The sequence below is a fragment of the Myotis yumanensis genome, unplaced genomic scaffold (genome assembly GCF_028538775.1).
Source record: "Myotis yumanensis isolate MYYU_CA2020_CCGP unplaced genomic scaffold, mMyoYum1.0.hap1 SCAF_16, whole genome shotgun sequence".
NCBI lineage: Eukaryota > Metazoa > Chordata > Mammalia > Chiroptera > Vespertilionidae > Myotis > Myotis yumanensis.
The window spans coordinates 19,126,961-19,143,960 of record NW_027223767.1 but is presented as its reverse complement, the minus strand read 5'-3'; the positions used below and the strand labels follow the sequence as shown (position 1 = coordinate 19,143,960).

At 42.7% G+C, this 17,000-nt stretch overlaps 1 protein-coding gene across 1 annotated transcript in view; it reads left to right on the top strand.

Moving 5' to 3' along the window:
- The window catches only part of VPS53 (VPS53 subunit of GARP complex), a 147,305-nt gene that overhangs the window by 121,716 nt on the left and 8,589 nt on the right, over window positions 1-17,000 (top strand). Inside the window, exons 18-19 of the mRNA XM_070395089.1 lie at window positions 2,572-2,720; window positions 6,910-6,979. Of these exons, the coding sequence (XP_070251190.1) occupies window positions 2,572-2,720; window positions 6,910-6,979 (219 nt within the window). The remainder of the gene's footprint in view (window positions 1-2,571; window positions 2,721-6,909; window positions 6,980-17,000) is intronic.

Below are 17,000 nucleotides of genomic sequence, written 5' to 3'. Positions count from 1 at the left end.
ACCATAATGTTTAGACAATTGTTTATTCACTTTTTGAGATGTTGAAATATAAAATGCTGCCAACTTGGAAAACAGTAGTCACTGCTGTGGAAGCACTCATGTCGCCTGGAGGCTGTCAGGCTCCTTTCCCAGTTGCCGTGTTTACCTGAGCGTTCTGCTCCCGGTGTTGCTGCAGCGCTGGGGAAACAAGGTGAAGTGTAGACACGGACAGTTCCTGTCAGTGTTGGCCTCGCTCCATGAGCTCATTTAGTCGCCTGGGATGCCATTGTTGGGATGGATCGAATCTCTAACATCAGATGGAAAAGGAAGCCTCTTGAATAAGATCGAAGAGAATGAGGGAAATATTACACATAACCAATGCATTAGAATGTAAAGTCAGTTCATACTAGACTTTCCATTCTTTCTCCAGTGTTTGTTTCTAATTTTTCCCCAGTAAAAAATTATAAACCTTCTATATCCGGAGCCTCATTGTGAAAACTTGCTCAAGACCTATTGTCTCTGGGCCTTGGTTTTCTTACCTGTAAAATGAAGGTAGTGGTTCCTTCCTGCTTTTTTATGGTTCTTTGTTTATACGTATCTGAAGCTTTTAGAAGGTAAATATCTGCTGATTTAAAGAAACATTAAGACAAAACAAAGTCACTTGAGCTTCCCAGGAGCTGGGGAATCATCTGTGTACAGTACGCTTCCTTTAAACACTTTCGCTCCGTATTGAATTTTTCCTCTCCCCAAGAGCTCTATAAAAACAGTGCTTTCTTGCCAGAGACATCAAGGCCTCAGAACTACTGCCCTCTTTCTATGAACACATTATATGGTTTGCATTTGGCTTAGGATCTTTTCACAGACAGCCCAGCTCCATTCTGAGAGGCTGACTCAGCAGAGTTCCTCCGGCACATTCCCAATGTCGTCGGGATTGGAGGCCACCCCCGCCAGCCTCCGGGCAGGCGATGCTGCCTCTCTCTCCTGTGCAGACCCACTGGGAAGAGGCACTACAGCATCACTTCCTTCTCCATTTTGTTTATTTAAAATATATATACATATATATATTTTATTTCAGAGAGGAAGGGAGAGGGAGAAGGAGAGAGACAGAAACATCAGTGATGAGAGAATCATTGATCGGCTCCTCCTGCACACCCCCTAGAGCAGCGGTTCTCAACCTGTGGGTCGCGACCCCTTTGGCAATCAAATGATCCTTTCACTGGGGTCGCCTAAGACCATCCTGCATATCAGATATTTACATTACGATTCATAACAGTAGCAACGAAAATAATTTTATGGTTGGGTCACAACATGAGGAACTGTATTTAAAGGGCTAGAAGGTTGAGAACCACTGCCCTAGGGAGATCGAGCCTGTAACCCGGGTATGTGCTCTTGATGGGAATCCAACCCGGTTCCCTTCAGTCTGCAGGCCAACACTCTATCCTCTGAGCCAAACCAGCTAGGGCTCTTCTTCCATCTGATTGTAGATGTTTTCCCTGCTTCTCCTCAGGTTGTTGGAGCTTGAGCAGAGCAGGTCTCATTTTGTCCACAGCCTGATTAGGACCACCTCAGTCCTCTCAGTGATCCGCCTCTCTCCCGCCCCTGCCGTCCACACAGTCCCTGGGCCTTTCCTGCCTGTTCCCGTCACTGTCTTGCCTTCTGACCTGCTCTCGGGTTGCCAGGGAGCCCTCTCCTTTTCTTTGGTTGCAATCCCAGGATAACCCCAAAGGTTTCAGGAGTAAGAATCTGGATGTGTTATTGTGGAAAATGTCACTGACACACAGTAGTAGAGAAGACAGTATATTGAACCTCGTGTACCCGTCACCCAGCTTCACCAATCTTGTTTCATCTACTCCTTCCAACCCCAGGTTATTTGGAAGCAGTTCTCACATCACATATCATTTCTGGTTTTTCCTTTTTAAAAAAAACTCCTGTCCAACTGGTGCCACTCAGTTGGTTGAGCATCATCCCATGCACCGAAAGGTGGTGGGTTTGATTTTCAGTCAGGGTGCATACCCAGTTTGTGGGTTTGATCCCCACTTGGGGTGCATATGGGAGGCAACCAATCGATGTGATATTTCTTCTCTCTCTCTCTCTCTCTCTCTCTTTCTATAAAGTTAATTTTAAGAACTCCTCCCCGTTTGCTTGAGAGAAAGGCATAAGTTCACTCTCATCCCAGCACCTTTCTGGCCTCCCAGGCCCCCAGTCTGCGCAGAGGTGGATGTGCCTCCCCTCCCTCTCCTCCTACAGTCCCTTCTGGTGGAAAAGCTGACAGAAGAATAGGATCCAGGCCACCTGCCTGGTGCGGGTTTCTAGCCACTTAGATGGGAAGGGAGGCTGCTTCAAGCATGAGGGGGACAGGGATGGAAAAGATGCCTGAGTCACACCTCGCTGTCAAAGATAAGGTGGGTGCACTTGTTTTGATTCACAGTGAGCCACTACCAGCCGGGTAAGACATGTTCCCCGAAACAAAATGGCAGCTGTGAAAGCAAGCTGTGGCCTCATTTCCACTCCCGGGCCCCTTCCCTGGGAACAGGTAAGGCTGTCCTCCTCTGAGGCATCTAAAGGCTTGTCCCGTCCTGTCTTTGTTTTCAGATGCAGTGGCAGAACGTGGAGCACGTTGGTGACCAGAGCCCCTATGTCACCTCTGTCATTCTTCACATTAAGCAGAACGTGCCCATCATCCGTGACAACCTGGCTTCAACACGGAAATACTTCACTCAGTTCTGCATTAAATTTGCAAAGTAAGTCCGGGAGCATTCTCCTCACTGGGTTATTTGGGGCCATGCTCATGATCCAGGTGTCCCCACCTCCAGCTAGGGCTTATTCTGGTTGTAGCAGGCAAACTAATTTTTTTGTACCCAAAAGAAGCATAGTAATAAACCCACTAAAGTCATAGATAACAGGAACAGCAATGTGATCACCAACCACGTCAAGGCAAATAGAAATGTGATGAGGGGATCCTGTCATTTGGAATTATGTGGAAATAACTATGTCCCCACCCCCTGGTTTGAATAATTAAAATTATTTTTCAGTGATTTCATATATACATTTTGTCTCCCCAATGAGATTATAAGCTTTTTAAGGGTAGGACCCATCAGTTCTGTTTCTTTTGACTCTTCTCTTTCTCCCTCATAGTAGCTATTACTGTGGCTCCAGAATTCATCCACTTGTGGATGTCCTTGAGTCCAGGGAAGATACTAGAAATTAGGACGGGAGAGTCAGGGAGCAAGCACTGAGCTGATGTCTTCCTACCGCATCCTGGGGTGCGGCCATTTCGGCTTGGTGTGTTGAAGCAGGGAAATAGTTTAGTCAGCGTCTGGCTGTAGCGCTATTTCCCCCGAGACCAGATAATGTAGAGGGTCAGTGCCTCCTCTGACCAATTATCAAACAAGCACTTTGGCAAACTCCTCAGGAAAGGGCTTCAGGAAGGTCAGCCCAGTCCAAGCTACTGTATTTGGGTTGTTCTCATCCAAGTCCCGAAGGATGATTTCGGACTCCAAGTTTCTGTCCTCCCCAAATATCTCCCTGTTTGTATTCAATTAAGGCTTTTCTTCTCCCTCACAAATAAATCCCTAAGGAACAACAATTATGGAGTGGCTATGGCGTCAGCTTCAGTTTCCAGTTTGTCAAGAAAAGATCGAGTGGCCTCTCCAGGGAGGCGTTAATGTTTGCAGTACGGCGATGGACCGGGATTGACATTCCCTTCGCTCTCTGGGTGCTCATTAGTGTGTGTTGAAAGTATGGCTGATAAATCATATGGTGACACTCCCCATAGCCCCTGGTAGAAACAGTGTATCTGTGAAAATTTACTGTGGCCAAAAATCTCCAGTGTGGTCACACGGGGTCTGATTGAGCTAACGTTGAGTGAATTTACTCGGCTGGTCCCGGCACCAGCCTCACATTCTCTCAGAGCCCTTTCATTTTATTTCTAAGCCCATCCTGGGTGAGCTGGGAATAGGATGCCCATCTCTCACATCTGGAAAAGTTTAACCTGTGATCTAGAAAATGGCTTTCTGATTTAATCCGTGGTACCCTCTCATCCTTCTAGAATCCCAGTGGAAGATTAGAAATCTCAGAGGTGGGCGTTTCCCCAGCCAAGAGCAATAGCTGCCACCTGACCCCGCCCCTCCCCCCCCCCCCCCCCCAGGGGATGGAGAAGCGCTTAGCAGTTGCCCACCCCATTGCTGGGACTTTTCCTTAAAAAATATGTTCCTGGTCTCCCTATTTTCCTCACCCAACCCAGTAGACTAGCAGACAGAGCCAGTTCAAGGGTACAGCCGAAGCCTACTCTAGTGTAAAGTGACATAGGTTGTATACTACGTGTACCATTGCAATTAGTCACGGATTCAGTCTCACTTTCTTATTTGGCCTGACTCTGGTTTGAAGAATCCCTTCTAAATAGTCCCTATTCTCCCTCCTGATCAGCAATCTCTGGAGTTTAAGTTCCTTTCCCTTTAACTTCCTTTCCTGTCCCACTAATGCAAAGCTATGATGTTTTCTTTTGCCTCCATTTGGTCTCTGCAGCAACAGCCTTTCCTGGTTAGACATCAAGATCACCCCCCTGAGTCCTAGCTGGTTTGGCTCAGTGGCTAGATTGTTGGCCTGAGGACTGAAAGGGTCCCAGGCTCAATTCTGGACAAGGGCACATGCCTGGGTTGTGGGCTCAATCCCCAGTGGGGGACATGCAGGAGGCAGCCAATCAATGATTCTCTCTCATCATTGATGTTTCTATCCCTCTCTCCCTCTCCCTTCTTCTCAGAAATCAATAAAAATGTATTTTTAAAAAAAGAAGAAAAAAAAAGATCACCCCCTTGATTGAAACTACTAAGTGACTTCTTGTCCGCTAAGCTGATTCTCCTCTGTTCAGTTATGGAGATAATATAAGACAAATCTCTTTATAGTCATTGGGAGGATGAAATGAGAAGTCGGCTGTAAACTTCCTGATAGAATGCTAGTGCCAAGCTGACATTCAAAAAGTGGTAGCCACTATCATTACTGTTTAGTATTTATTCACCATGCATTCAGTGGAGTACCTGCTATGACTCAGTCACAGAATTTAGTGCTTTGACTTAATAGACGTCGTCCCTATTTTCATTTGCCTTACAGTCAAGTAGAGGGAAACAGACATGTGAGCAAATAAAGTAGGTTAGATGTTAGATGAGAGGTTTGTGGACTCTAGATATGGTAGAAAGAATATAGTGACTGAGGAAAGGCTTTATAGAAGACATGTCCTTGAGCAGAGTCCAAGAGACATATGTTCACTGACCCACAAGGCCGTGGAGAAGAGGGTTCCAGGCAGAGGGAGTGGTGTAAGCAACGGCACAGAGGCATTAAGTAGCCCGCAGAACTATGGGATCTGCAAGTAGTTCAGCCAGTTGAAGCGTAGGGTGCTTAGCATGATGAGGTTGGAGACAGAGAGTCTAGACAACCAGGAAGGCCTTGTCTGCAACCCTACAAGAGTTTTGATCAGAGGAAGGTCTTGAAAATATTTGCATTTGAAATAAATCCCTTTGGCTGAAGATGGATTAGAAAGGATGGGGCTGAAGGCTGGGAGACCAGTTAGGAAACAATGGAAAGAGCTCCAGTGAGAGAGGGCAGCAGCAGTGGGAGTGTTCGGAGGGGTGGATGTGAGAGTTTAGGGAAGAGCTGGTAGCTGATTGGATATTGGGGTTGAGAGCAGGGGAGCTGTCTCGGTAGCTCTCGGTTTCTGACTTTGGTGAGTGAGATCCAGTCAGCTGAGCCTGGATTCCGAGGCGGGCTGCGTCGTGGATGTGCTGGGGTTGAGGTGTCACTGGGCCATTCCAGTGGGATGTCCGGTAAGTCATTAGATACTAGAGCTGGCACAAGCGTACAGGAAAAGATGCAGAGAGATCAGAGAGGAAGGAAGTCACACGTCTGAGAGCAGCATTTAAAGAGTGAGAAGAGAGGTGCTAGCCAGCCTTTGCCTTGACCTACAAATCCTGCTTTGTTGCCATTGGGCCTCCTTTGGTCATGGGCCATATGACACCTCCAGCTCTGTCACTCTGGACCTGGCTTTGATTATAGGCATTTGTAGTTCACACACTTTCCATTCTGCACCAGCACAACCAGCTTTCCCTACTCAGGCCTCTATAAGCCCCCCTGACCATTAAAGTTTCATTGTCTTTTTCCCCAAACAAGCATCATTATTAGTTCACTTGACCCAGTTTGCCCTTCAATCCCCAATCAATTGGGGGAGATCATATAGTCTATTCCTGATCTGACAGTTATTCCCCTAACAATTACTTCCTGTTTTTACATTTAAGAGCCCATAACTACCTCATGTATATGTCACTCTCATATCTGTTAGGAGGTTTTCAGTTACTGGTAATAGAAGCTCTGACTCGAACTGATGCATACAGAAGGTAACCTTTCTATTCCATATAAATGCAAGGATGGTTGGTTCAGTGGTTCAGCAGTGTCATCAAGGACCCAGGTTCTTTCCCTACTCTGCTCTCCTTGGGATTGGCTTCATCTTCAGAATGGTGGCAAAATGGCTGCTTTCATAAACAAATACAAGAATACCCTAAAGAAGGAGAGAGCCTTGCCTCAGCCATGCAGTAAAACCCTTCCCTCCAGTCTGATTGGGCCTGATTAGAGCATGTTTCCATCTCAGGACCAACCACAGTTACCAAGGGAATCCCACACTCTGACTGACTGAGCTCACTGGAATTCAGCTCTGTAGTTTAGGAGGGATCAACTTTCCCCTGGCATCCCAAGGCCATGTGTACCTAAATACAACCAGGGCTTTGGCTGGGAAGAAAAAGAAAGCAATGGATGCTGGTAGGCCACAGACTTGTCTCCTTGGTTTCTCAGTTCCCTGATGGAAGGAAGTGGGGCCTTGAAATTTTTTCTACAGCTCTTTACAGAAGACAGAATAAGCCTAATTTGTCACTTCTTTTTTATCCACAGCTCCTTCATTCCCAAGTTCATCACCCACCTCTTCAAGTGCAAGCCAATTAGCATGGTGGGAGCAGAACAGGTGAGATGAAATTGGTGTAGGGTCTTTCTTTATGGCTTTGGTCGTAGATCCAATACATATCTTCCTAGTACAGATCTGCTCTGGAGAAATGAAATTGCTGATTTTCCCTAATTGGGCATTGATGGCTTAATTCAGTCGTCTGTTTATTTTAAAAACTAAAGGCCCAGTGCATGAAATTCGTGTGCTGGAGGGGGGTTGTCCCTCAGCCCAGCCTGCACCCTCTCCAATCTGGGACCCCTCGGGGGATGTCCAACTGCCGGTTTAGGCCTGATCCCACAGTCGGACATCCCTCTCACAATCCGGGACTGCTGGCTCCCAACTACTCACCTGCCTGATTGCCCCTAACCGCTTCTGCCTGCCAGCCTGATCACCCCCTAACCACTTCCCTGCCAGCCTGGTCTCCCCTAACTGCCCTCCCCTGCCAGCCATCTTGTGACAACATGGGGCGGCCCATCTTGTGTGAGGGCGTGATGGTCAATTTGCATATTACCTCTTTATTATATAGGATTTTTGTTAAACACCTACCAAGTACCCAGCCATTGTTCTAGGTCAGGGGTGGGCAAACTTTTTGACTCGAGGGCCACAATGGGTTCTTAGCACTACGGTGTCGGGTGAATTTCCCGCCAAAATATAAGATGGCGCGGGCAATTATTTAGGTTTCCCGCGCAAAAGCAGAGTTAGTTTAAAATGCCTATATCTTTTGAAGTATGGGTTCGATTGAAATGAAATTTTCGGTTTCTTGTGTAAAAAATGAAAATTTATTCAATCACAGACATTTTTTTATCTATTCAGTACATAAATAATTCGATATATATAAACTAAATACGAAAAACCCAAAAAATACTTATTACCTAAAAATATACACATATTTTTAAAGTTTAAAATAAAATTTTCATAATAAATCAAAACAAATAGAAATTAATAGTTTTTTAGCGTATGATATTTTTCAAAACACTTGTACTCGCATTTTCAAGATCGCTATCACAAGAATAATTGGACAACTTGTCTGCACAAAACTCATCATCACTATAGTCTGAATGCTGCGACATTCTAGGTTAAAGCAAATAAAAATAATACTAACTGAAAATAGCGGTACTCCGATAGATATCTGATATAAAAAAATAATTATTATGCGAACACTTTGCGGAACGATTTTATTTTATTTGGTTAAAAAATTCTATATGAATGTCTTTATCACAATATATTTAAATATTTAAACACGTAATAATATTCACAAAACTCAAAACTAAAGACGTCCGGACACAAGAAGTATTTCTCAATAACTATTCTCTTTGCATGGTGAGATATCCAGGGATATCGGTTATAAAATGAGAAAACAATACATTGGTACCCTAACGGTATTGTACTCGACCAGCGCCATAAAGTGTTCTCTACTTACAAGGGATTTTTATGATACCTATTACCCCAATGGGTATGAAACGGTTCGCATACGCAGGTAGGTATCTTTGTGAACGGCAAACAAACAAATATTTGGTAATACGCAGTTACAATCGGCCCGAGTTTACACGTTTCCCGCACTCCACCGCAAATCTATATGAACCGAGTTAAGACGGCTCCCGCGGAGTACGCGCAATTCACGCGAGCCGACTTAACTCGTTTCCCGCAATCCAAGTGTTAAACTGGACCGGAGGGCCGGAACAAAAGCATGGATGGAGTGTTTGTGTGAACTAATATAAATTCAAAGTAAACATCATTACATAAAAGGGTACGGTCTTTTTTTTTTTTTTTTTTAGTTTTATTCATTTCAAACGGGCCAGATCCGGCCCGCGGGCCGTAGTTTGCCCACGGCTGTTCTAGGTACAGGGTTAATGCCACAGTGAACAAGACAGAAAAGATCTCACCTTTATGATATTTACATTCTAGTAAGAAAAGACAGATAATGTACAGTTTAACAAGAAATTAGAAGGTAAGTATGCTAAAGTGTATAAAACTAAGTTATGTGAAAGAATATCTGGGGTTTGAGAAGGACGAGGCAAAGTCCAGGAGGAGGGAGCAGTAGAGGCTTGGATGATTTTGGATCCCGTGCTGGGGCTGAGACCACTTGAAAGTAGCAAAGAAAGGCTTATCTTTTTGGTACTGAGAAACTCTGTCCACCTCCCCCAGGAAGCCTTCCTTGATTAGCCTACTTCATTCACCTGGATGCTGTGCCTCAAGACATCTCTTCATAGGCTCTATCAGCTCAGCACTAATGAATTGAGTTATAAGCTACAGCAAAGTCATCTCTTTTCAACTCCCACCTACTCAGATTGCCCGAAGTGTGAGCAGTTTGAGTTCAGAGAGCAGTTTAAGCTACTGTTAAAGAAACAATAATATTCAGCCCCTAATTCTCTAAAAAACATCTACTTAGATGCACACTATTCATATACTGATCATAAATGATTCTCATATATTCATTGAAATAAATCCTCTCCAGGCCTCTACCTAGCAATACTTAGTGAACCTATTTCAGTTACTTTTTCATATTTGAAAGAACTCAAACTACATTTTTAAGTAAGAAGTTTCTATAATTCATGCCATTTCTAGAACTCCTGCTCTTCCATCAAATTAGTCACCTTGGTAGAGGCTCAGCCCTCGCCCAGCTCAGTGACTTGCCCTCACATTGGGCTCTTGGCTGTGCTGGTCCAGCATACCTCAGGAAGACGGCAAGTTGGCATGTGCCCCAGTGCATCATGGGTCTCTCATGAAGCATCAAAGCCAGAGATGTGATCTCTGTGAATATCAGGAATCTCTCAAATCTGATAAGTTCTGTATTCTTTGTGAGTGAGTGGCCTTCCTAAGTTATGAAAAGGCAGGATGGTGTGAGCATTAAGGTCATGAGCTCCAGAATCACAGAGGTCTGAGGCTGAATCCTGTCTGTAGCATAGCAGCTGCTTGTCCTTAGGCGAGTTCCTTAACCTCCCAGCACTTTAGAGTTCTCATGTACAAGATGGGGATAATCCTAGCACCGCCTCCCAGGGTGGTTACAGGGATTAAACAGATAATGCACCTAAAGTGCTTGGACCAGTGTCTGGCATGGGACAAGCCCTCAACAAATGCCAGCTCTTACTAAGTTAAGCTTCCTCAGACCAGGGACATGACTTTGTTTCTGCTTTCATTTCCCACCTCCCTGCAGAGTAGCATCTAGCCAATGTTTGCTGGCTGGCTGGCCGGCCAGCTTTGACCAGAGTCAAAAATAAAGGGGTGGGCAAAAGAAGGTTTACAGTTGTAATACAATAATTAATAAATAATAACACAAGAATAAGCTGTTTTATGTACTCACAACGGTAAACCTACATCTGCCCCACCCTGTATTGTCTCAGAAAAATGTCCTGGGAGGTTGCATGGATTCCGACACTGACGTGTCTATAGCGTTTCAGTGACTCTTGCATGTCATAAGCATAGAACTAATTCTCTCCAATAGAAACAGCAGCCTAATGGCCCAACATGTTGTCTCATTAGCACATGGTTCATTAGCTCATGGTTACTGGGAATTGATTCTGCTCACCTCACTGTTGTGTGTAATCAGAGAGGATGCTGGGCGATTAGATCGGTGTATCTGGAAGAGGCTTCAGCATTCTCGGTTACGGGTTTTCTGTCTCCAGACATGATGAAGCCACTGGGACACATTTGACTCATTGGGAACATGTTTCCAGAGAGTGCAGCTTTGCCCAGGCCTCACTAGCTGACTTAGTGTCCGATAACCATGGTATTTTCATATCGTCACATAAATCCAATATCATATCTATTTTCCCCAGACTTTCTCTGCTTTAAAAAGTATGTTAAAATAATCAGCTCAGTTTCAAAGCTCGTATCTTCAGAAGAATATCAATTTAGCCAGTCTTGACTCCTGCTTTGAGATATGAATGAGAAAACCATCTGTGAAAGTGGAGTTTTACTTTCTCAGACAAATATGAGTGGGTGGTAAGGATCCTGGACCTCAGCAGGCCCAGCCTGGGGGAGGGTATGGGTGGGAACGAAAGGGCAGCGTGGTCCTCAAAGGAGTCCCGTGTAAAGTTCAGGTTTCGCTGGGTCCATGCTGGCCCTGAATGTCTGGGCTTAAAAATCCAAGCAGTCGTGTAGCCAGAGGTCTGATCACTCAGGCAGCAGAACCATAGGAATCAAGAAGTTAACAAAGAGATGGTCAAAGGCTGAGGTCTTTGAACACATTCTGCCTCAGGTCTTGTAGTGGCTGGAATCCAGCCTTTAGTAAAAACTGTGGAATGCAAAGCTAAGGTTTAGCCCAGCCTCAGCTGCCTCTGCTTCCCCACACAGGTACTAAACCAGGGCTGGGCAAACTTTTTGACTCGAGGGCCACAATGGGTTCTTAAACTGGACCGGAGGGCCGAAACAAAAGCATGGATGGAGTGTTTGTGTGAACTAATATAAATTCAAAGTAAACATCATTACATAAAAGGGTACGGTCTTTTTTTTTTTTTTTTTTTTTAGTTTTATTCATTTCAACGGGCCGGATCCGGCCCGCAGGCTGTAGTTTGCCCACGGCTGTACTAGACCCTAAATTTAGATTCTACTTTAATGCTTGTGCTGAAAATAGGGACGGAGACATTTCCCTCCTCTTCATTCTCTCCCTGATTACTGTAAAGTGAATTCTTTATCTGGGGCCCTAGAGTCCGCTTGAGCAATTGCAAGGGCATGTAGAACTGAACCATACTGGTATTTGTGATGCTTGTTGCTAGTTGTGATTTTCAGAGAATCTTGTGGGATTCACGGGATCATTAATTAGTCTTATGGCCATGGTATCTATGACTGAGTGCACAGCAGAAATGGAATCCATTCTCAAAACTTACCATAGAGGAAGCAGCACTCTATGGTGTAGGGAAGAGAACCCTGAGACTTGGGGTCCAGTGCTCCCTCTGCTGTTAGTGGTCCCTTTGATCAAAGCAGTTGCTTCTCTGCTTTGAGCTCAGGTTCTTTGTGTTCAAATAAGAGCACTGAACCAGACACTCTCATACGCCCCTCTTAGCCTGTCATAAGATGGAGTCTAAATATTTAAAGCAACATTATTCATGTCTGCAAAGTTATCTCATTTTCCTTTGTGTTATCTTTATATCTTATATTGACTTTTTATTGTGGTAAAACATATAATTTACCATTTTAGCCATTTCTAAGTGTACAGGTCGGTAGTATTAAGTACATTCACATTGTTGTTTTACCATCCCCACCTCTAGACCTTTTTCATCTTCTCAAACTGCAACTCCATTCCCATTAAACACTGACTCCCCATTCTGCCCTCCCCTACCTCCTTGCAAACACCATTCTACTTTCTGTCTCTATGACTATGACTGCTCTAGGAACCTCATATAAGTAGAATCATATAACGTCTGTCCTATGGTATCTGGCTTATTTCACTTAGCATGTCATCAGGGTTTATCCATGTTGTAATATGTTTCAGAATTTTCTTTTTATGGCTGAGTAATATTCCATTTGATCATACTCACTTTTAAATTCACGTAATTCAAAACCATATGTAAAAAATATGTTTAGAGAAAATTTTAGACATTTTTTAAAAGCCCAAGCACCAAGGACAGAGAAAGGAGAATCAGGTGATTGTACACATGGCAGTTGGAAAAATGAGCAAGTACGATGGTTATTCTCAGGTTCAGTTCTTCTCAGTAAATCTCCAGATGGCAGAGTGTTTTTAAGCACTCTTTTAAAAAAAACAAAAAAAAAAAAACATGGATTGATAAAATTGAATTCCCATATTCACGACAGATTTAAAAAATCTTGAACTAGAGACACAAGGAAATTGTTAAATCTGATAAACGGTAAAATACAAAAATCTTAGGAGAGGGTATGGATTACATGGGTAAATTCATTTGTCAAGATTGTAAAATTAAGAATTGTGGGGTAAGGAAGCAGCCACTGGTAAGGCACGAGCGTGGTCATGTGGTTGCTGGTCAGTGCTGCCACCCTTCCCGCCCTGTTCTTTTTATGGTTGGTCCAGCTGGTTCCTCGAGCGCCCAGCAGAGACTGAGGGAGAGAACAGGGCTGGGAAGAAAAGAAAAGAATTGTGGGTAAATAAAATACACATATAGTAAACACAGGATTATTTTACATTGGGAATCTCTTAAGACTTTCTGAACATACAATTCATATTTCAAGGACTGCCGTATTCTATTTTTCATTAAAGGCATTTTTTTAAAAAACTCTAAAAAAAAAAAAAAGAATTGTGCATTTCAATGTATGTAAGTTTTACCTCAAAACTTGTCCCATCCACTTATCATATCTCGCACTGTCTGTTCTGTGCTTCCTCATTGAAGAACTTTGCAATACATATGGTTCTTTAGCTTCTAGGAGTATGCCTTCATCTTATCTACTCAAGCTTTTCATCACTACCAGTAGTTATAGTGTCCCCCCAAGAGTAGGAGGTGCATTAGGAAGTAAACCCCTCTAAGCTTTCCATTGCTGGGTAACGATGACCTTTCCCAAGCATAGTCCTGGCCAGCCCTGTACCCCAGGAGCCCTTTAAAAACATGAGCCACTACCCCCAGAATTATCTCTAAGACTCCAACAAATTTGGCCAATGGCCCCCTCTTGCCCAGTGCCTCATGCCTAAGGAGATGAACTCTTAGCTATTTTCAAATATAACAATCAGCAGATTTTCAAGAAAAATGGGGTCTTTCACCTTCACTTCCCACAGACAACTAGTCTGTCAGACTAGGTCCTGCCTTATCTGGCTGCATTGCTTTATGTAAAACCCAAGACCAAGATTTCTCTCTCTTCAGCTGTCTGGTGTGGACAGAATTTTATTGGTTGGCCAGGGATTGAAAATGTCGTATCTCCAGGTATGGGAGACTGTAGAAAATTATGTCTGGTTCATTCAAAACTCTTTCTGTCATAAGTCTATATAATTTTTTGTGCATATAATATACCTCTGAGAAGTAGAAAGAATAGAAAAAATAGAAAGTTTCCCATTAAGTTTTTAAATATAATCATTGATTTTCTTTCCTATCAACAAAAGAAATATTTTCAGTTAACAAAAGTATAGAAAATGTCAAGCATACCAGCTCACCAATCAAATCTTAATACGCTCCCGCATTTGCTCTAGATTTGTTTTATATAAAGTAAAATCACCACAGTTATTGCTGAAGCCCCCTGGGGACCCTATCCTGCCATTCCCCTCCCTGCATACCCAGAGGTAACTACTCTTCTGATTTTGATTTTTATCAGTCCCATATGTGTTTTGATATGTTACATATATATTCACAAATGATATTTAATTTTGTTTTACATATATTTGAACTTTATAAAAATGGTACTTTGTATATCATTTCCCCACTTGCTTTGTTTTACCCAACATAATGTTTTTTGAGATTTAACCATGTTGATATATGTTGTTTGAGTTCATTCATTTTAATTTCAGTATCATTCCATTGCATGAATGTGCCACCATTTGTTTATCCATCCTACTGTTGATGGATATTTTTAGGTTATTTCCAGTCTTTTGCTTTTACAAACATTGGATGCAGGAAACATTTTTTAACATGGGCAAGAATTTCTCTAAAGGATATGGGTGCTGTGTTGTGGGTTATGCACAACTTCAAATTGTGTGTGTGTGTTACTGAATTTTACCCTAAGTGCTTTAATTAATTTATACTCTCACTGTAGTATGAATTTTCTTATATTATATCCATGCCAACACTTGGTATTATCAACCTTTTACTTTTGCCTATCTGATGAGTATGAAAGGGCATACAATTGTGGTTTTAATTTGCACTTACTGGATTATTGATAAGGTTAACTATTATTTCACATGCCTTGTGAACACCTGAGTTTCTGTTTTTGTGAATTGTCTCTTCAGATCTTTGTCCCATTATTGTTGTTACTGTTGCTTTGGGGTTTGCTGATATTTTATGGGTTTACTAAAATCTGTGTGTGTCTTGAATATTATTTCTTTGCCAGTATTGCAGATACTGTCTCCCAGTTTCTGCTTTTACTTGATTTTGATACAGACTTATTTTAAGTAGATTTTTCTGTCTTTCCTTTGTTTCACATTCTTCTCTACCCAGAGTAATAAAAATAATCTTTATTTTCTTCTTAAAGTTTGTCTTTTTATATCTGGGTGCTTGATCTACCTGGAATTTAGCTTACTCATTCTTTTCTTTTTTTAGTATATTTTTATTGATTTCAGAGAGGAAGAGAGAGAGAAACATCAATGATGAGAGAGAATCATTGATTGGCTGCCTCCTGCACACCCCACACTGGGGATTGAGCCTGCAACCTGGGCATGTGCCCTGACCGGGAATCGAACCATGACCTGGTTCATAGATTGACGCTCAACCACTGAACCATGCTGGCCAGGCTTACTCATTCTTTAGAGGCATGTACAGGGTTACCTCTGAGAAAGAGAGTGGCTCTGGGAAGTGTTCTAATGTTGAGCTCTTTGTATGGGTCTCAGCCTACACTCATCTCTCCTCTGTATACTCGAGTACCTTTCTCTGTGGGCCTACGGCCTTTTCAAAAAGCGAATACTAGGAAAGTAAGAATTTCCATATCTGGAAACCTAGAAAAATCCAATTGCCCTAGCACTTTCCTGGTCTGCAGTTGAATGACCTACAGAGTTTAGGGCATTGGCCACATTACTATGTGAAATTGCTCTTTCTTTAGTGTATCTTCCTCACCATTTTTTTAAAATTGAGGCTTTTTTTTTTTTTTAACAGAAGTTTAAGGTTCACAGCTAAATTGAGGGGCAGGTACAGAGTTCCCATATACCCTCTGCCCCCACATAGCCTCTTCCATTATCAACATCCTCAACAGAGTGGTGCATTTGTTGCAATTGATGAGCCTACCTTGGAACATCATTATTAACTCAGAGTCTATAGTTTACACTAGGGTCCACACTTAGTGTTGTACATTCTATGAGTTTGCACAAATGTGTAATGATGTATCCACTATTATAGCATCATACAGGGTAGCTTCACTGCTCAAAATCCTCTGTGCTCCACCTGTTTGTCTCACCCACCCTCCCCAACTCCTGGCAACCACTGATCTGTTTACTGTCTCCATAGTTTTGCCTTTTCCAGGTGTCATAGTTGGAATCATACAGTATGTACCCTTTTCAGACTGGCTTCTTTCATTTAGCAACATGCATTTAAGATTCCTCCATGTCTTTTCATGACTGCACTGTTTTTTAAAGAGCAGAATAATATTCTGTTTTCTGGATGTACCACAATCTATCCATTCAGCTACTGAAGGACATCTTGGTTCTGGCAGTTATGAATAAAGCTATTAAAAATCTGTGTGTGCAGATTTTATGTGGACACAAGTTTTCAACTCCTTGAGTCTCTACCCAGGAGCAGGATCGCTGAGTGACAGTCCTTTTTCGGATGTGCCTTTTGCAGATGTTCTCCCAGTCCCTAGCTCGCCTTCTCATTCCCTCGACAGTGTCTTTGGCAGAGGATAACGTCTTCATTTTAGTGAAGTCCAGCCTATCAGTTATTTCATGGGTCATGGCTTTGAGGTCATATCTGAAAAGTCATCACCGTACCCAAGGTCATCCAAGTTTTCTCTGTGATCCACTTTGAATTAATTTTTGTGAAGGGTGTAAGATCTATTCTTTTTTCTTTTATTTCTTTTTTGCATGTAGTTGTCCACTTGTTCCCGGAGCATTTGCTGAAAAGACTGTCTGCTCCATTGTCTTGCCTTGCTCCTTTGTGAAAGATTAGCTGACTATATTAGCGGGGTCTGTTTCTGGGCTCTCTGTTCTGCTCTGTTGATCTGTTTGTCTATTCTTGCACCAATAACATACTGTCTTAACTACTGTACCTTTATAATAAGCCTTGGAGTCAGGGTAATGTCAGTTCTCCAACTTTGTTCTTCTCCTTCAGTATTGTATTGGGTTTTGGGGTCTTTTCTATCTCCATATAAACTTCAGAATCAGTTTGTCAATACATCACCATGTTTTGAGAGTAATATTTCCATTTAAGTTATTCCAAGTAAAACATTAATATGTTCTCCAAATTTTATACTATTATCAAAATTATAATCACCATGACCATTCATT